The following is a 20,471-nucleotide window of genomic DNA, read 5'->3' as shown; positions in this document are numbered from 1 at the left end:
GATTTGTCCTCCATTATAAACATAAATATCGGAAGTATTGGGAACCTTAACTGCATAAACAGAGCTCTATTTCAAGAAAGCGTGAATGTTCATTTCACCTGATAATAGTGCCTTGGTATTGATTCTTTTGAATGTTTTTTAATTGTTTAAAACACTGAAGTATTAGTTCATAATAACTATTAAAACATCAGTTCTGTTCATCTTTGCAAACAGAACTACTGAATGGCCTGTTGTTTGTTGCAATGGCCCTGCCATATATTTGACCTGGACTAATACTGTGTGATTTAAAGTTATCTGGAATTTAGAGTTTTGTAATTGATAGCAACTGTTTTTTATAGTTAGAACTTTTATAATGAGGAGATAGCTATTATTTCATCATCACAGTCATTTTAACAGTTTTAAATGTAAATTAAAAATTTCAGCGATTGTGTTTTTTCTTTTCAGATAGGAACCAAGGCTTTAACCTTCTCAGCTCGTTGGCTGGAGCAAACCATAGCACCGGATCAGCAGAGACCTGCCACTCAGAGGTAGAGATTTTTCCTGGATGTTTTCTCTTCTTTGGCTTTAATTTCTACTCGTCATTATGAGTCTTTACACCATTCATCATTTTCTCCTTTCCATTTAAGAAGAGGCAGAGAATATTATCAATAGATAAAACGAGAACCTAAAACAGCCCTCTTTATGCCTGCTAGCTGTTAAGAGCAGGCTAGTTCAGCATTAAAGCAGTAAGCCCTTTCAAGATGTTTGCAATTTGGGCTGTTCCATGTGTTTTTGCTAGAGTGCTTTTAAAAATGTGCTAGGATTTCCTTAAGGCATAAAGTTGCCCCAAAATCTTTAAATATAAAATAAAATTAGTGGTTCTTTTTAAGTACTTCCTGTGTCCTGTACAATCTGAGGCAAGGTCCTTGCCCTTAATGAGCTTAAATAGGCTGATTTCAACCCTCTGTCCTCAAGGACTTTGGTCCAGGTCTGCCTTGGTTGGCAGGTTGGAACCACGAACACATTACGTAGTGCCACATTGTCTTTCTGGGACCTTCTTCCTCAGTCTGAGCTGTTTGTGATAGGATCTTATACGTTTTCAGATTTTGAATAAAACATGATCTTAAAGCAAACAGTATGTTTTAATAGTCAATAGCAAAATCATAATACTTTTTAATTTTTCCTTGAGGAGAAACACTGCTGAATTAGTGAATTTTTACCCTTTTGTTTAATGTGACCTTGATCCTTCTTCCATCTCTCTTTGTGTCTTGCTCCTCTTACTGCTTCTCCAAAGCTAACCAGTGGGTGGAAGTGCGAGCCTTTTTGGATTTAGTTCGGAAGCAGCCTCCTGTTAAATTGTTGCTTGTGTGTATTTTCCTCACCAGCAGCCCCAGTTGCCAGCAGCAGAGAGGACTGAACCCCTCTTGGATCATCGAGGTGGTGCCTCTAATACAACAGACACTCAGGTCGATAGCATCGTGGGTAAGCACCTCTCTGGCTGCTAAGTGACAGCTCTGTGGAACTTGCAGTAGCCCATGTATTGGGGTGTAAATCATCCAAGGGGAAACTGACTTTAAATGAGGACGAGGGAAGGAAGTTGATAGTACACCCCAAATGAATGTTAGCCTTGTGGGCGGCTGTCAGAAAAAGGAGGGAGAGTAAATACATTACAAATTGTGGGCACCATTGTCCTGCTGATTCTGTCAGCAGGATCGTGATAACGATCATCTTAGCTAGAACAGACAGAACCAGGTGGTGAAACAGCTTTATATCTCCATATTACACAGTTTTTTCATAGTATTTCACAGTAGTCAGAATTGATGGTAACAAGAATAATACAGCTTTATAAGCCCTCCCGTATCTTTTTAAAATTCTTTTATGTCCACATTCTCATTTGGTAATGAAGTTTGGCAAAGAAGTTATTTTACAGAGATGAAGATGAGGCCCAGAGCAGTTTAATAGCTTGTCCAAGGGCACCTAACAACAAGGTCCTAGAGCTGAAACTGGAATCCAGTTTGCTGCCCGAAAGCCAGAAAGCCAAGGAGCTTAGTTAACAATAACTATAAACGTTCTTTTGTCAGGGAGCTACTGAAGTCACTACTTCTTTTTATGCCACAGAGGGCCAATGTGCAGTAATAAGTTTTAAAAACTTTTTTTTTCTGTTTGTAAGATAATCCATGTAGAAAACTTAAATGATTGGTTATAGAAACATATTAAGAAGGAAAAATTGGTATATAATTTCTCTCTAGTTTATTCAACCTCATCCTCTCAGTTGAACCCTTCATATTAGCTTCTAAACCTGCTAAAATCTCTGCCGTGAAAACAAACCATTGACCACACTGAAGGAGGTGGGGAAAATAACTAAAAGAATTTGGGAAAATGGTATTCTGACTGGATACCATGAGGCCAAAACCAAAAAGAAGTGAACAGAAATCCTGCACTCTATTTAATAAATTTGATTCTTACAGGGGTATGGGTTCAAAATTCTGAATATTTATATGTAATATATTTTATATATATTACAGTTGAAAGAATAAGAAAATATAGCATAGATAATGAGAGCTAGGTTTCTCACTGTCAGAGAAAGAAGTTACAAATAAGGAAAGGGGAAGGCTGGGATGAACCCTTTGGTACTGAACTAGAATTGAAGGTATCAGTATGAACTCTTGGGTTTTAAAATATAGTTAGAGCAGTAGAGAAATAAATATAGATATGTGTATGCATGTGTAAATACATATATATATTTCCTAGCTCTGTCCACTGGGAGGACCTAGAAGCAACAGTAATACCAGTGGACATATTTAGTACTTAGATCTTGGTTTCTAAATACTGTTCTCCAAGAAAAGGTACCAGGGCTACTTGGAGAAGTGGTTGATTCAGGGCTGGGGCAGGAAAAATGTAGGATGAACGTGGAGCATCATGGTGCCAGAAAGTAAGGAAGTGCTCAAGAAAAGAATGGGGGCATGTTGAAAGGGCACAGGAACCAACCTGCAAGAGCTTCCAATGGCTAAAGCTGGAACAATTTGACCAGCAAAGTAAATTAACATAGTATTGGGCTGTAACCCATAGAATAAAATACGTATCCATGAATCCATACTAATTTAAATAAATAATTGAATAAATGCATAACTGGAAAAGAAAAGGCTGCTCCTCCTTACAGAAGAATTCCGATTAATACATGTAGACATTATGAGGGAAATAGAAAATTACCCTTAGCCACACACCACAGTAATAGTTGTCACAGGCAAGATCCACTGATGAATGGTGAAATTAGTAGATGAAAGTTTAAGAAGAAACACGACATTTCCATAGTCAAAAGGTATCTTTCCCAAGTTATTTATTACAAAGGGGAAAATAGTAACTTTATACTGGAAAAACCTGGCAGATACCACTTTAAGTGATGAAGGTTACATCACCAGTAATAGGACATATTGACATCATCTCCCTCCAATATGATGCACTGAAAGGGCACTCACTTCTGTGGTGTTCCTGCCAAAGGTCCATAACCTCAATCTAATAATAAGAAAACATCAGACAAACCCAAATTGAGGGATATTATACAATCTAACTGGCCAGTGCTCTTCAGAAGTGTCAAAATCATGAAAGACAAGGCAGGACTTAGGAACTGTCACAAATTGGAGAAGACTAAGGAGATTTGACCACTAAATTCTGTGTAGAATCCTGAATTGGATCCTGGAACAGAAAAAAGGATATTAGTGGAAAAACTGATGAAGGTTGAATGAAGTCTGTAGTTTAGTCAGTAGCATTGTTCTATTATTAACTTTGTGATGTTTATAATTGTACCATGTTTATATAAGATGTTAACACTGAGGGAGGGTGGGGGAAGGGCATATCGGAAGGCTCTGTACTATTTTTGCAACTTTTTTGTAAGACTACAATTATTTCAAAATTCTTTAAAAAGACAAAACCAAACAAACAAAAAACACTTCCTCAACCCCACATCTCCCTCCTCTCTTTACTTATTTCCGTTCCTCAGTTCATTCCCATCTAGCTCTTGCTCCCATTTTCCATGAAAACAGCTCACCAACGACTTCCATGCCACTCAATCTAATAGATGTCCTCCAGTCCCCATCTTGACCTCTTGGCGGCATTCAGTATTATGAATCAGCCCCTTTCTGAAACATTATCTTCTCTTGACTCACCCAACACATCTCCTGATGTTCTTCCTACCTCTCTGATGATTCCTTCTCTTGCTTTGGAAGATTACACTCCTTTACCCAGCCTTTAAATATCGCCATTCCTCAATGTTCCATCTAAACTCCTCTTCCAAACCTGTATTTAAGCATGAAGTGATTCTGTCCACATCCACAGTTCAGGTATCATGTATACAGATTAATCACAGATTTTTTTTATCTCTAGCCCTATATACCAACTGCCACCATGGCATGCCCATTGAACTAAAGCAAATTTATTAACCAAATGCATCTTTAACATCAAATTATCTGTATGACATTATAGTAGATGTAAAGAATTATGTTATCATCCTTGTCTTCAAGGAGCTTATAGTCTAAAAATGCAGAGACAGGCCTTGTAATGTAATGGGTAAAGTCATGGGCTTGGAATCCTGGACAACTGGGTTCAAATCATGGCTCTACCACTAGTAGTGAGATGACCTTGAGTAAGTTATTTAGCATCCGTGGGCCTTAGTTTCCCCTTCTATAAAATAGGGGTGACAAATCTTTCCTCACATCGCTGTTGCAAAAATGAAATGGAATCATATAAGTTAACGCACTCAGTGGTGGGGACAAAGCAAACTCTCTCTTACTGTAGTATTTGTTATAGTAACAGTAGACAGATGCTAGCATACAGAGTAGTGTATGCCAGTGCCAAGACAGCTCTATAAACACTAAGTGTGGGACAAATCCTAAGGAAGGAGACCTGTGAGCTGGGACGGTCAGGGAAGACATCCTGGAGGTGACTGGCCTGGAATGGAGGCTGAGTGAAAATTCTGATTAAAAACTAAGTTTGATAAAGAAGCCACATGCCGAGGTAGAAATAGTAAAGGATTTGTGGTAAGAAAAAGGAATTTAAATTGGCTCTACCTCTGAATGGCTGTAATTTTAGATGAGTTCATTTTTAAACTCAGCTTGCTTCACGTGTAAATTGTGGACAGTGGTATCTGTCCTAACCACCTTATATGGTTGTCAATAACAGATGTGAAAATATTTGTTGACCAGTAAAATATGGTATAAATTTCAGGCATTTATTGAATCTGTGGACCTTAGTGCAGGGCATGACCTTTAGAATTGGAAACATGTAAGTCTGAATCCAAGGTCACACTTATTAGCTGTGACCTTGAGCAAGGTCACCTGATCTCTGAGCTCTAGTTTTCTCTAGAAAAGTGGAAACAGAATTCCTTGCCTCGTTACAGTGTTTTACGGATAAAATGAGTTACTGTTCATTTGTGAGGGCCCACTACCAGCCAAGCAGGATGCAGCACCATGAGCTGTACAGCTGGTCCCCAGTGGGCACTCACTCAGTGGTAACTTTCATCAAAGCCAGATTGATTGCTTTAGGATTCTGTGTATTTAGCACATACATAAATAATGTGTGGCGAATCCTTATTTCAGATCCCACGTTAGACCTGGATATTCAAGAACTAGCCAGTCTTACTACAGGTGGAGGAGATTTGGAGAATTTTGAAAGACTATTTTCAAAGTTAAAAGAAATGAAAGGTAATCGGATCCATTGTGTCTAACAGATTCCCGTATTGATGCTCCCCTATTTTATATAGTAGGATTTTACTTTGTAACTGCTGATTGCATTCCATGCTCTGGCCTCATCTGAGAAACTTGGGTACTGGAGGACTGTGCCATCCTCTGGTAGTAAAAATTTCCTTGGGAAAATTTTCCTCTTTCTTCATTCTTTTTCCTCTTACTTTCCCTTCTTTTGCCTGTCTCTGTTTCTTTCAGTGTGTCTCATTAACATGGAATCAGTAAGATCCCTACCAATTTACTCACATCATTCTCATCTGGAAAATTTGGAAGACTTAAACTTCCTAACAGCTATAATGACTACACCATAAATGTGTCTGTGAAACCCATTTCCCACCTTCTAGTGTTAGAACATCCATGCATTCCAGATTGTCCCGTGCTATTAGATGAATTTCTTAAGATATATTTTCCCCCTAGACAAGGCTGCGACGCTTCCTCACGAGCAAAGAAAGCTGCATGCAGAAAAGGTGAGAAAATCAGTCAGGTATTTATTGAGTACCTACAGCAGGTCCAGTGCTATAAGAATGGTATATCACACTTGTTTACTTCTAAAGTATCTTACTGTGAACTTTTTGTTGGCTATTAACTTATAACTAATTGAATATTTACCCAGTAGTGATATAATTGCTGCAGTCAAACCAAGATTTTCCAGTGTATGTTGAGTGACGTGGAACATTGAGACTTCAGGATGTTTGCCTTCTTAGCTGTTAGGCTGGAAAACGCTTAGTTGTTTGGTTTGGTTTGGTTTGGTTATTACCAACACAACACGTTCTTGGCAGGAAATTTATATGGTTTATGGTATTCCATTGTATAAATGTGTCATAATGTATCCAGTTTCCGTTTTGGACATTTAGGTCATGTGCCTTTTTTTTTCTTCTGTAGTGAAGCTGTGTGTATCCTTATACATCACCTGTGTAAACAGCTCTGATTATATCCTCAGTAAAAAGTCTAGGAGTAGAAGTCATGGGTCAGGGTGTTCAGGGGGTTTTGATAAGATGTTGCCAGAGCGCTGGAGGGCAGGGTGTAGAATTTTAAGTCTTAATCAGTTCTGTGTATAACATATGAAACGAGCTGAAATTCGGTTGTTGCCTACAGTTCGTTGCTTGCTTCTCTCCACAGGTGGCCAAAGCTTTCTGGATGGCAATTGGGGGAGACAGAGATGAAATTGAAGGCCTTTCGTCTGATGAAGAACACTAAATTATTCATGCTAGGGCTTGACTACCAAAGACCCTAGCTCCCTCTACCTGAGCTACTTCCCTACTCAACCCAGTCATCTTTTGCTGAGCTCCCCATCATCATGTTGGCCGCCTGACTTGTTTATAGGCTCCCGTGAATTTTAGTTTTTAGTAGGGGGTAAAGCAGACATCTCTCCTCCCTCCGAATATCGTGGGGGAGTGAGAATGACAATAAGGAGTGAGGAATTCTCAAATACACTTTTTTGCTCTAGGAACAGGGGTGGGATGAGGCTCAAAGGCCTGTGTGATAGGACCAAGTTAAAGGCGAAGAACCACCAGGCCATTCCTGGTCAGTCTTCTAAGCAGCGTTCCCCGCTTTCACACGTGATCACTGCAGATGGGGAGCCTGTGCCACCTTTCCTGAGTTCTGGATTCTTTCTGTCAAGGAACTTGCTGCTCTGAGGTTTGATGCTTTTGATGGGAGGAAAGATTTAATCTGTGCTGTAGTATAGACTATGTGCCAAAGCCACTGGCCCTCAGGTTAGTCTCTAGCTAAAAAAAAAAAAAAAAAAAAAATGCATCTGGGCATTTCATTGGAAATACAGTATCTGAGCTCATGCTAGAAAGTACTGAGAAACCATTGTGAATTTTTAGACTGTAGTAAATGATGCAAGGGTTTCCCACTCTGGTAGGGATAAAATAAACCCTCCTCTACCAAGTGGTGGGTCTGTCGGTATGCGTGTGTAAGAGAGAGAGAAGCTTAAGGAATTCCCTCTGTAGGCCACTGAAACGGTATGATCATATCCTGAGATTTCTACCTTAGTGTTACCGTGGAGGAAGTTTTCTTTCTTAGAGTTCGCTACTTGAGATGGCAGAGCTGTGTTGTCACAACTCATACCCTCAAAACAAGGCAAGTTTCCTTTTCTCTTTCTGAAAGCCAGAGATCACTGCCAAAATAGTAACGCTAAGGGGTGGGCTTGGTGGGAAAGGATATGAAATGTTAGGCAGTGAATCCCTGAGTACCTTGTGTTACTTCCAGGGCTGGGTGGGTCAGCTTTAGGGGAACTGATCACCAAGGGGAAAGTTTCCAGAGGAAGAGTGGGAAATAGAGCAAATGTAATCCTTATTTCTGTTTTCTTAGGCACTTTGTAATGCACGTCATGAGCCTTTACTGTGGTAGTCACTGCCATGGCTCTAAACTGGCTCAGGGCACATGGCCTGAGAACTGCTGCTGGCCTAGTGTAGGTAGGAACCTCTTAGGTCACCAGCAGAAACAAGTTTCAGACACCTTTGTGCAACACCTTCTAAGCACTGCAGAACCTGACAGATGGCAGAATGACTGGAATGCTCCAGGTTCCGGGCCAGGGTGACTGCAGGAGGGAAGGTTTCAGTGATTGGAGCCATTCCAGGGAACATTGGAGGCTATCTTGCTTGATACTTTTTTCTTTCTTTTCTTTTTTCTTTTCACTATCTGAAGGTCTTTGAGACTGTAGTTTACCATCATTCCACCAGTGTTTCTTTGAGGTAACTGCATCAGCCATTGACTGGGAATATAAGGGAAGCTGGCCCTGGGGTTGCAAGATGAAAGGTAGAACATATCTTTCTTAAAACATGAAAGGTTTCAGAAAATACATTAGGTCACATGGTTAGGGAAAACAAACTAGAAAAAGCTGTGAACTTGATTTTGTGGATTAAACAAAGCCAGGTGATTAAAATGCGATTTATTTATAAAGCCTGCTTATGTGTATTTTTATGATTTTGTTGGTTTTTTTTTTTGGGGGGGGTGGGGAAGCCTTCCTTTATTGGATTAGGCATAAACAGCAGATAATCTAAGAGTTTGTCAAACTCACTCTTTTAGAATCCACCATTTAAATGTATAATATCAAGTCATGTTTTCAAGATCTCAGCTATCTGGGGGTATTGGCCCCTTCTAGGGGAGATGTGAGATTAAAGTGTCCAGTGGTACCTACTAAAGGCCCATTTTAAGAAGAGTGATCATGAGCTAATAGTGTAATAAAAATTGCATGCTATCTAAAGTGACCTATGTACATGCCACCATAAGTTATTATGGACTGTCCATCTGGGATTTAAAACAAGAACCTCGGCTTTTCTTTTTCCTTAAACATTTTTCTATTTGTGTAGCACGGTGTCTGGCTCATAGTGGGCACTTAAAGCTGGTTTGGACTTGCATTCAATAGTTTTGATGAACATGATCCTAAAGTTTTAAGGTCCATGAGTGTTGGGAGGTAGGGAGAGACAAGAATAAACTTTTTATTTCCCTGAGAAAATCATATGTTATGTAATAATTTTAGAGTGATGAAGACATAGATATTTTTATAATTTTAAGATATGTTATCCTGCCAGAATATGAGAAGATTGACAGAACCAGTTTGCTTGCTCTCTTTTTATAGAACTTGGCCACATCTAATTCAGAGAAGCTGGAGATTCAGGGATGCTAGACTTAGATGGCTGAGTAATATGGGATGTGGTTCAAGGCCCATAGAGCGTGTCAAGCCATTACTGCAAACTACTTACAACAAAGGAAATGTGATCCGTTGCTAACTTCGTGTTCCCACCATGGAGAGGTGAGGATAAACATTTTTGCCGTGGCCTGTCAGATTCCCTTAACCTTGGGTCAGTCTCTTGACAGTGGCCATCGAGAGAGCACGTGGAGTGCCCCTTGCCCTGCCTTGGCCTGCCGTGGAAAAACAGTCTTTGAAGAATCACTGTCTAAGGGTAAGATGAGAGCTCCCTGAACTATTCTGAACTGGAGTGTTTGCTGATACAAAGCTAAATTTAGCCAACATGTGTCCAGTGTGGTCAGCGGTTTGATTCATTGAACGTTCTGACTGATGGAGACCGAGAATGCTGGATGAGTTAAGAGCTGCCTTTCACCCCCGACCCAAAAAACTTTAAAATAGGCAAGACAGTTTAGCTACAGCATTCTGTCATTAAATACCCATCTCAAAGAGGACTGTAGGAGGAGAAAGTGTGAAAAATCAGGTCAAGTGTACCCCCTTAGTACAAGATTTAAAAACAACACTGTAACAATTCACTTGCCCATAATTTGTATGTTCCTGAAAGCATCATGCTCACAGTGCAGGGCAAAGTTCTAGTTTTGACTTAGATTCCACTTGGGGTTTCGTTTAGTGATCCATCCTTGCCCCTTTGGCATGTAAGCTCTTGCAGAAAGGGTCTTAGATGTTTTCTAAGTTTTACATTTTGGGCATTACCTGTGCCTGTTATTAACATCACCAGCCTTGCTCCTAATGTAGGTGTCTTTATTCAGAGTTAAGTGTGTGTTACAGTTCCTCTAGTATAGGAAGTATCTTTCTCGATTCTGAGGTGTTTCTTTGATTTGCAGAATGAAGAATTGAAAAGAGGTGATAGCAACAGCGTGATCTTTTGTTGAACACTACTGAGCCCTGGTCCAGCTCTAAATGATGTGCTGTTCTACTTTGTTTCCTGTTGGAAAAGTATTGATTCAAAACCTGGACCTAATGGTTATAACTAACTGCATCTTTAGAACACAGGTTTGGGAAGAAAACATTTTTTTTCCTCTAAAATCCTTTTTTATCTGTGTATATGTTGATAGGCTCAAATACTTGATCCTCACAGCTATAAATCTGCGAGGCATAAATGGGTCACAGAAAGCCTCCCGGGTTCTCTCCTGTGAAGCACATGACCAACCACTGCCTCTCCCTTTTCTCTTATCGACCAGGTGGCTTTAATGCTACAAAATGTAGGCTGAGTGAGGCCTGGGGTAGGAACTTTATGGAAACAGCAGCATAATTTAGGAGAGAAGAGTCTGTTCCTTTGAAGCCCAAGGACATGGTCTGCATCAATCCTGTTGTTCCAGGAAATCTCAGGAAGTCATTAATGGTGTTAGAAGGCCTCAAATTTGAAGTTAAGGACGAGCAACTGCAACCTGTTCCTTGATCCTGATGAGAGCTGAAACAAGGACTCAGTGCAGTCAGCACTGGCTGGGACCCTTCTTGGTGACAGACTGTGCTGGCCGTGGCCGAACCTGCAGACTTGGGTAAGGACGTGGGTTCTGTTCCCTAGCAGCTCATTGTCTAACTCAGGTGGGAGAAGGGGGCGAGCAAAGTGAGGCTACAAAAGGTCGAATGCTGGGCGGGATGTGACGAGTGCTGTGTCCAGCCTTAATTGCTGTGGAAGGAGAGCGCCGAGTGGGTTGGGAAGAGCACGATGTGCATCTTGGAGCAGTGGTTCTCAATCATGAGCCCACGTCGGAATCACCTGGAGGGCCCCACCCCAGGATTCCTGATTCAGGAGGTCTGGGGGAATGTGGGGTTCTAACTTCCCAGGTGATACTGATATTGCTGACCAGAGACCACACTTTGAGACCCATTGACTTTGAGGAAGTGATGCTTGACTTGAGCGTTTGGGGATAAGAATTTGGGCAGATACGTGGGTGAAGGCTGCAAAATTCTTAGTGGAAGCTATGGCATGAACAAAGGTATGGAGATAAGAAAGCAAGGGGTTATGTTGGGGAAACCCCAGTAGTCCAGCTAGAGAAATGGTGGTAGATAAGGATGGAGTGATGCTGAGAACCTTGGAACTCCGCTTTGTGCCTAGTCGGGAGGTAATCAAGGAGCCAGCGGGTTTCAAGTGGAAGACATGTAACTGTAATTAATTCCAGGAAAATCTGGCAGCAGGACTAGCCAACACCAGTTGATTAGCAGTCTGCCTGGAGAGCTGTGTTGAGAAGGATTCTGAAGCTGAGAATGGACCCAGCACTGTGATGAGTGGTTTTTGCATGGATAGAGAACTAGTGAAAGTTGGTAATTTTGCCCTGTACTTGCCATCCCTGGACTAGAGGGTGACAAATTAGGAGAATATTGGAATGGCTGTGATAAAAGGTAATCAGGAACTTTATTTTGGTGGTATTCCTTCAACCATACATAAGGACTTGTATAGGACAGCACAGTGAAAATGGATGGAAAAGACATTGCTAAGGTAAAGTCTACTAGATACAGGCACCAATTCATTCAGTGAATTCAGCAAAAATATGTGGTGGCCAAAAGAAGCTGAGGATACAAGAATAAGATATAGACCCTGCTCTCAAGGAAGATTCACAAAAGGCTTCCTTTCTGAAGTGAGTCTCAGAGCATTAGGGAAGGTTAGCCCGGTGCATTGGTGGTGTCAGGCAGGGTGGGAGAAGCAGGGTGTAGACTGGTGTGATACATGAGGAACTGCGCTTAACACGACACTGGGTTGCAGGGGCGAGGCAGCAAGCTGTGAGAGCTGGACAGGGGCCAGGTGGTAAGGGTCACGTGGCCCATGTTAAAGGTCTTAGAATTTGTGCTGTGGACTCTGGCGCCGTCTAAGGTCAGGGAGGCCACTGGGGGCAGTGTGGATGGTACATTTATGGGAAAGCAGGCTGGAGGCTCAAAGAGTGGTTAGGAAGCCATGCAGTTGTCCAGGTGACAGAGGGCCTGGAGTACAGGGCCGAGAGCACGGAGGGACAGGGCTGGTCGGATGTGGGGCGTGAGGGAGTGGTGGACGACTGTGACTTCGTGGCCATGGGCTGAGTAAAGGATTTTGATAAAGCGGGACTGAAGGCCAGGAGAGGGCGACGGTTCAGTAAGGGCAAGGATGACTTCCGGTTTTTAAACTGAGTTTTGAGGTACTTGTGGCACCTCCACTTACCAGTAGCCAGCAGGCTGTTGGATATGAGTCTGAAGCTGGGGATTGATGTTTGGGCTAGAAATACTGATTTGGGAGTCCTTGGCATTTATGTGGCTTGAAATCACACAGGTTAGATGAGCTCTCTCAGGGAGGAATGTCAAGAGTACATACACTGGTCTGGGGATACCCCCATGGATGGGGGAGGTGCAGGCCTGAGAAAAAGAGGAGAGCGGACATTCAGGGCCTTTCCAAAAGGGAGGCTGGATCACCAGGGGCAGCTGCGGAGGTGGGAGGTGGCGGGGAGCAAGGAAAAGAAGAGCATCAAGCTGCCCAGGACTTGGAGAAGGTGGGGCGGCTGGGGGGCTCCCGATAAACACAGAGAGTCAGGAAAGGGAGCTTGCTTGGGCAAGACGGGAGATGATTCGGTTTGGGGGAGTTGTTTTGGATCGCGTTTCACAGGCAGCTGGAATTTAAAGTTGTGGCGCTCAAGGAACAGGTTGGTTTAGAGGTAGGGATGTGCGAGTCATTTTGCCGAGAGACTGACTAGATAAAACCTTGGGGAAAGTCGTTTAGGGGCGGGAGGCTAGAACTGGCCAAATAACAATGAAGGTAGGGATTTGATGTAGTTCATGGAGGCCAAACCTATAGGCACGTGGGTGCCATTCCTGGGAAATCTGCCTCCCTCCTGGTACAGCATGTGTGGACTCCGGTGAGGTCCTGGGAGGGAAGGCTGCTGTAGAAGTGGCCCAGCTAGAGAATCACGCCAGCTCCCTTCCGCCTCCCCGAAATTGTTTATTCATTTTCATCATCCCGTTTCTCAATCCACATCAGCTGGGGTCAGTGTAAGATTCAGCCATGGAAAACAATTTTGGAGTCTCTTTCTCCTTGGGCGTTTGGAATTTAAAATGGATTTTCACAGGAGCGAAGTCATGTGAGCTGGAGAGTGTGGAAGCCTGCTTCTTTCGGAACCTGAAACCTACCTCCATTGCCTGTGGCAAGATTAATCCGGTGGCGTCCACGCACTTGCCAAAGGCTCTCAAATACAAAGGGAATGAACGCGAAGTAACAACGCGGAGACAGCGTCGCTGGGACTTGCGCAGCGCTGGGAGGCGTGCCAACTGGGAGGCTGGACACCTTCACGCGCCTGACCCGGAGGCTCCTCCTATCCCTGCAGGACTGGCTGGCACTGCGTGTTGCCCTCGGTGAGTGCATGAGGGCAGCGGGGCTGTGGCAGAATGGGACCTGGCACATCCTTGGTCAAAGTGCACTTGGGCTTGGAGACATGTTTCTCTGAAGCCCCTGGGGCCCTTTAACCTCTTCTCTCCACTCAGACATGGCAGCGAGAATGAGAGCGAGCTTCTGGCCCAGCAGCTTTTCAATGAAAAGTTTATTAGAAGGGCACTTACAGGGGAGAGAGAGGACACAGTTCTTTAACAATAGGGGGTACAATGCTTAAACAGGTGCTCTGCTCTTAAGATAAAAGTTAGAAAAATCTAAAACACTATAAATACATACATGCTTTTTACAAAGGTATTAAAAGGTCAGGCTGGCTGAGAAGGGAAGGTAATCAACATCCTCCGCGTTCTTTTTCCCCACCCAAACGCACACCCAAACAGGAGTCCTGCCCAGAACAGCCTAGTTGCAACAGCAGCACTGAGGGTGAACGAAGGCTTCCTGGAGGAAGATAGCTTCATCCCTCTGGACAGTTCTCACCCCTAGGAAGGGGGAGGGGCTTGGTTCAGAGGCCCCCACGTAAGGGCCTGTATTCGACTCTGAGCTGCCTGTGTCACATGCTGCCACGTGGGGAGCCAGCCTGGGTCAGTCGTCCCAGGTGCTGAGCCCAAAAGCCACTGCACCCTCTACCAGCGTTTGGAACTGGCTGTGCCCCGTCTCTTCCCAGCCACTGTCCTTGGGAGGAGAGCCTTTTCCAACTTTCTTCAAAAAATTAAATAGTTATCTGTCTTGAATGGTTTTAAGAAATTATTACATAAATATAAAAACACCAGAATGCTCGAGTGTACATTACTTTAGCATAAAAGAAAAAAATTACAGGATCACTTGAGAGAATCTCTCAATCCAGTTTACACAATACGCGAGTTTTTGCATGTGGTAGCTGTGTTTCTGAAAGGTTGCCTGTAGCGCAAGTCATTTCCCCGCTCTTCCATCAGAGGTGCCTCATTTTTGATCCATACGTTTTTCTGCTTTCCCACCCACTTGCGGAGTGGCTGATACTCCTGAAAGACTGTTACTTGAAGGGGTTCGAGAAGGGAACATCTATGCCACACCAAGAAAAATGGTACAACTTAGCTGTGTTGAGGTTTTCTTCTAGCAAAGATGTAGATTTGGGAAAAACTCCCAACTGTGCCACTTAGTCACACAGTAAGACACAGGGCCCGGAACCAAACTCATGCCCTCTCTTGCTACTTGGTAACCCCCTTGGTAAACAGTCCCCTGAGCAGTCTGCAGATTCCTGTCCCTCCCTTCTCCTTTTAAGGACTACAGAGAGTGGCCTAATGAGAGCTCTAATGTGAGCGCTCAGGCCGCAGAGACCCTCACGGAGCCTCAGAAATGGCAGCTTGGGGCTGAGAATGAAATCAGATATCTGCCGTCTCCCCAAGCTACTCACATACATGCGTGACATGCACACGTTACTTAAAGAAAACCTTTTTCTGCGGCGTGAGTAAAAGCATTTAGCCCTGGAATACGTCCAAACTCTAGGAAGCCAGAGGGAGATGGAGAAAAACAAACTAAGCACAAGATACGTGCTACAGCTCATTCCAATACATTAACAATGATTTAAAAAAATAATCACCATGGTAAATAAAAAAATACAGCACAGACAACATAAGGACAATGGAAAAGTCTGCCAGCAGCCTTGCCCTCATGTCTGTTCTTCCTAAGAGTCCAAGTCCCCGCTCCTGACTCTGGGCTTGTCTCAGAATGTCAGATCTGCAGCCTGCCAGGAAGGTGGCCAGCAGAGAAGACTGGCCAGCACAGGCCTGTAACCCGAACCGCTGGGGCGGCTACCTACTTGCACTGGAAGGCTCCAAGTACTAAATAAAGTTAGGAGGGGGGAGGGAGTGGGCGGAGAGGAAAGGGAATACAAGCTGGCTCCTGAGGGAGGCGCTGAGGCCAGGATCTAGGGCCCCCGCGCTCTAGCTGCTCTCAGGTCAGCGTCAGCACATGCCGCAAGGTGAAGGTGGCCTGGCGGGGAGCCCGGGGCAGGGAAGCAAGGCGCGTTGTGCAGCCTGGACAACGGCACTGAAAAGGGTCTCCGACAGCCACCGTCACCCCCCAGAACTGCCCCGATTTCCTCCTGCCCCTTTCAGCTGTCCTTTAAGTTTTTCAATGTCTAAATGCCTTCAGGCAATAGGATTTTTAAACTATTTTTATGACTTGAAGGACACTAATATTACATGTGCCTCAAAGCCACCTACGCAGCCTCTAGGGTGGGAATGAAACCAGATCCTAACCTCTGGGTACAACCAAATTTCTTTTCAATGGTGCTGAAGGTGGGCTTCCCCACTTTTTCCTCTCATCCTCCTCCAGCAGTCTAGTCTATAAAGAAAAAGGGCCAAGCAAGTAGCTTTCGGAAAAACACAAAATTAAAACTTCATGCCTCCTAGAAGTAGCCTTTAGCTTTGAGCACTGAGGGTTCTGAGACACCATCCAAATGCAGCCAGATGTGACCAACAAGATCACCCAAATTGGGCTGTACCTGAAGCCGGTTCCCAAGTACCTGGGGGACAGCTGTGCGCCGTAGGAAGCCCTCACAGGAGATCACGTTAGCAGGTGGAGAACGCGGGCCCTCAGAGACTGCTCCCCATGGCTTTTAGAGGGGGCACCACGATGGCTTCAGCCGAGGCCAAAATGGAATAAGAAGTCATACCGTGAGTCTCAGACCTGACTGGGAGCAGGAACACACATCCAGGAGGTTCAGATGATTTCCTGTATCTAAAAGAAGCAGTCCACCATCGTTTCATACCAGGCACGAACTTCAGACTTGCAGTATCTGGCCCCCTCAGGTGGAGTGAGGGACTACACACCGTCTCCGGCTCTGTGTCGACAGTCCTGCGCAAAGACCAGTCCAGGTCTGGCCAGGTACTCTCGTCTCTTCCTGTGTCCTCTGGAGGCTTGGCAAGCAGCTCTCCTACCTGGAAACTTCAGGGCTGGAGCTTCAGAGGCCTAGGATCCTGTAAGTGAGGCACCCAGGAAGCCCCCAACATCTCCACATAGCATCAGAAATGTCATCACATTTGAGGTTTATACCTGCCAAAAGTGTACGCTTTCTTCCCTTCACCTGCAATTAAGACAGGACTTCCATAGGAAATCCCTTTATTTTTCCTGGTAGAAATCCATGCAAAAATACGGGATAAGTCATTTCATACAAAAACAGCAGCAAAGTATAAAGTACCAATTGCAAGTGGCAATTCCATCTGCTGTATTCTGCAAAAGGCCAGTAGAAGAGGGCTCTTTTTTTTTTTTTTCCAGTTGAAATAACTTATAGTAGTTTCCTCACTAATTGCCACTGGGAGCAGTACTTATTACACATTGTAACTGCTAGAGTTGTCACTGATGATCCTCTACTGTGAGCTAGATAATCTCATATCCCAGGGGAAAGATGACAGGCCTCTTTGCACCAAACCTGCAATTTTCAAAGGTGTAAAAAAAATTTTTAATAGCCCTTTCATTTGCTTTTGTGTTGGCCTGAGATCTTTCCCTCCTGGTGAATTTGCTTCTGTTAATTTCAGCTTCCAAAAGTGCTGGCAGGTGTCTTCTCAACAAAACCTGGAAAAGCTTCACTTTGGGGGAGAAGTTGCTGGGTCCCCCTCTGGTTTCCCAATCAACGTGCCAACCCAGGGTTTTTTTTTTTTTTTTTTAATATAAAACAAAGGTTTAAAAGAGCATACGATAAAGTTCATTTAATTAACGCAACTGACTACATCAGCCAATGTAGCCGAATGCATGAGAAAGCGGAGCGAGGTCTTACAGTGACCGGAGACCCACGCACCGTGGTGGTGCTGCCTCAGCCTGAACACCATCACAGACGACTGCCTCCTGCTTCCCGGGAACACTCCACATAATTCAAATCTCTTTGAGATTACCGTGATGCTACAAACTATACATTTCCTACCTGCTTGAGCCTCGACAGATCCTTCCAACTGCTGAAAACGCAGACAACTTTAAGAGTGTTTTTAAAGAAGAGGTGTCACCACCTCTTCCCACCGGTCCCTGTGTGCCCGGTTCTGGACACACTCGCTCACACCCATCAGTATGCTCCCCGAAGGGTGGAGACAGACAAGACCCCTCCCCACCCCAAGTCAATTCAGCCCCCAGGGTGCAAGGTCTGCCGCTGCTGGGGTTCAGGAATGCTCACTGGAAGAGGAGGGCTGGGCCCGAGGTGCGCTTTTTACACGCCTGCCTGCCGGCTTCTCCCTGCCTCTAGAGTGCCCAAGGCGAATTCCGCACTCGGGCCTGACCACAGGGCCGCTTCCTGTTGGGCAGTGACATCTCAGTTTGCTGTCATTAAAAGGAAAGGGGGCTGGGGGAGGGGGCAGGTGGTGAAATACTACCTGTTTGCTCAAGCCACCAGAGCAGAAGCCATTTCTTGCCCTTCGCACCAGGGCGAAAGGGCAGATGTGTTCAGCAGACACAGCTGTTCGTAAAAATCCATCTCTGGGTTTGCTTTCATGTTCTGTAAAACAGGCTCGTGCCACTTTGGTTGAGGGAGAAAAATTTCTTCTTCTTTGACAACCGTGATTTGAGTTCTGATTTCTCCACCTCCTGCATGGCCATTTTCCCCAAGCCCACCCTCCCCGCCCTCCCCCTTCACACCCAATGTCTCTAAGACACACTGGAGCAGCGGATGCTTGGGGAGCCCATCTGGGTGAGGACCTTGTCAAGCCACTGCAAAGGCCCATTCAGGTGCAGCTCGATCCAGCAGGGGGTGCTGGTCACGGTCTGTCTCCTGCAAGACATTGGGAAAGGGGTGGGTTGGGGGATGTTAAGAATGTCCAGAAGCACGCACACATACATGTCAGAATGCCTCTTCCCGCTTTGGTGACAGGCTTCTTCCCAGAGCCAGAGATACGGACTGCCTTGCTAGACCCTGTCCTGGAGGAGGTGCCGCTAACTTGCTGAAACTGCCGGGCCAAACCCCAAGCAGGAAGGGCTTTGAGTAAATCAGGTTTCTCCTGCACCAGGGAAGGACGTGGCCCCCTTAAAGAGAAAAATGTAAGGCAAATTCCAGGGTACCCCAGAGGCCCCCCGGTTGCCTTGATGGGCTCCTGATGGAGAACCTCAGCCAGAGCAAAGGTCTCTCTGGTCCCCCTGTCCTGAGAGGGCACCTACAGCTCCCCTGCCTTCAGCCCCGACCTACCCCCAGCAGGCCGCGATGACGTGCGTCTGCCTGATTGAGGGGTGTTTCTTACAGGGCGCCGACAGAGTCCACATGCTGTCGGTCCCCAACGTGCTGATACAATTCCCATCTATGGCCTTATTTTGGAAAATCTTACGAGCAGAGCGAGCCGTGGAACAATTACTGGAAAAAACCAAGGCACACCACACGTTTCTTTTCCCCAAAGCACTTTGTCTAAATTCGGGCTGGTTGATGACGCAGCTCGCAGGCAGGCTCCCAAAGGCCTCCACTGAGCAAAGGCTATCTGCTGAGGCCGGAGACGCTGGTGCCAGCTGGAGGTGAGAGGCCTGGGCTCTGCTTTCAGCCACCTCACAGGAAGGGGTGAAACCTTACTCTCCTTGGCCCCGGAGGCAGGAGGAGGGCGAGGCTGTTCTGGGAAGGGGCCGCACCACCAGTTAGGTTGCTCCGCGGCGCTGCCAGGTGGCAGTGACGTGGTGGGCTGCACAGGACTGGGTGTGCTGGCAGTATGTCCCGCACGGTGACACAGTGCCCCCAGGGAAAGGCTTCTGCCAGCAGGGGCCTCTTCCCAAGCACTTGAACCTGGAGGACTGCAGTGCCGCGCCAGGTCAAGAGCCGCTGGCCCGAGGTCACCACCCTGCTTGCTTGGCCCGCGCTTCTCCCGAGTGGAGGATTAGAAATGGGCTTGCAGACTCGGCCCTGGCGTGCCTGCCTGACCTGGGTGCCTGAGTGTGGCCCTCTAGACTGCAGTCTGAGTGCTAACAGGGATAAATGGACCTCCCTCTGGCTCTTTTCCACCGGGTCCATCTTTAAGTATTTCCCTTCCCCAACTAAAAAGAAGATTAATTTTCTAACCTTTCAACTCTTGCTCCCTAAATGATTCAGCCAAGGCCAAAAGGTGAGCTAAAACGTCCCTTGGGCTGGGCCTTTGGGCCTGGGCTAATCTCAGGCCATTATAACCGGGTTGTAAGTTCTCCGACGGCTGACCACTCGGATAGCTCAACGGGTCATTCATCCCGGATTTGAGAGAGACCCCAGAGACCAAGGTGCTGTGTTCCCTGGCACTGTGGGGCAGACACGGAGAACAGCAGCTTAAAGTACGGTAAATGAAAGAGGAGGATTTTATGGACCGAAATCCTCTAATGAGAATCTGACTTTCCATAAGTCATGCTCATCTGGATTTCATTATAAATGGTGGCCCAGAGCCAATACTGAAATGGGTTTGGCCTGGGTGCAGAATGACTGCAAAACAAAATGGATTCCAAACATCTGGAAAAATGAAGAGAAGGGGAGAGTAACTTGGAAGGCTCCAGCTGACGTGCGGGCACCTCTGTGTCTGCCGCGGAGTCGGGGCTGGGCACACAGAACTGCCTCTAGGGGAAACTCCTGTCCAGGTGTGGAAGGAAAAGGAACGGGCTTCTCTAAGCCCACGCCAGAGTGGCCCGAGAGATTCGACAGAGCAAACCAGGGACACCCCTGACCAGTGCCGTGTTAAAACCAGTATCTCAGAAATTCTGAAAAAATCATTTCTGAGGAAGTAAATTTTGTTCCTTT

The 20,471-nt window shown here is 45.3% G+C and overlaps 2 protein-coding genes across 5 annotated transcripts in view; one reads left to right on the top strand and one right to left on the bottom strand.

Annotated features, from left to right (window-relative positions):
• AAGAB (alpha and gamma adaptin binding protein) overlaps positions 1-17,939 on the top strand; it is a 95,781-nt gene extending 77,842 nt beyond the window's left edge. The window contains exons 6-14 of one of the 3 annotated variants that reach the window (XR_014326718.1): positions 445-527; positions 1,368-1,461; positions 5,571-5,675; positions 6,132-6,181; positions 6,834-9,625; positions 10,254-10,422; positions 10,749-10,928; positions 13,461-13,743; positions 14,158-17,939. Coding sequence is in view for 1 of the 3 variants with exons in the window: in XM_082853915.1 (XP_082710041.1) it covers positions 445-527; positions 1,365-1,461; positions 5,571-5,675; positions 6,132-6,181; positions 6,834-6,911 (413 nt within the window). In the remaining 2 variants the exon portion in view is untranslated. Of the gene's footprint in view, positions 1-444; positions 528-1,364; positions 1,462-5,570; positions 5,676-6,131; positions 6,182-6,833; positions 9,871-10,253; positions 10,423-10,748; positions 10,929-13,460; positions 13,744-14,157 lie in introns of those variants that run through there. The other 2 variants (XR_014326719.1, XM_082853915.1) reach the window with 2 other exon arrangements.
• Positions 17,932-20,471, bottom strand: part of SMAD3 (SMAD family member 3) — a 116,593-nt gene continuing 114,053 nt past the window's right edge. For both annotated transcript variants that reach the window (XM_082853889.1, XM_082853890.1), the window contains exon 9: positions 17,932-18,509. In XM_082853889.1, the coding sequence (XP_082710015.1) occupies positions 18,386-18,509 (124 nt within the window). In that variant the 3' untranslated portion in view covers positions 17,932-18,385. The remainder of the gene's footprint in view (positions 18,510-20,471) is intronic.

Source organism: Leucopleurus acutus, assembly GCF_964270905.1.
Source record: "Leucopleurus acutus genome assembly, chromosome: 1".
NCBI lineage: Eukaryota > Metazoa > Chordata > Mammalia > Artiodactyla > Delphinidae > Leucopleurus > Leucopleurus acutus.
Note: the sequence above shows the minus strand (reverse complement) of the source record. Positions and strands in the feature narration are given on the sequence as shown.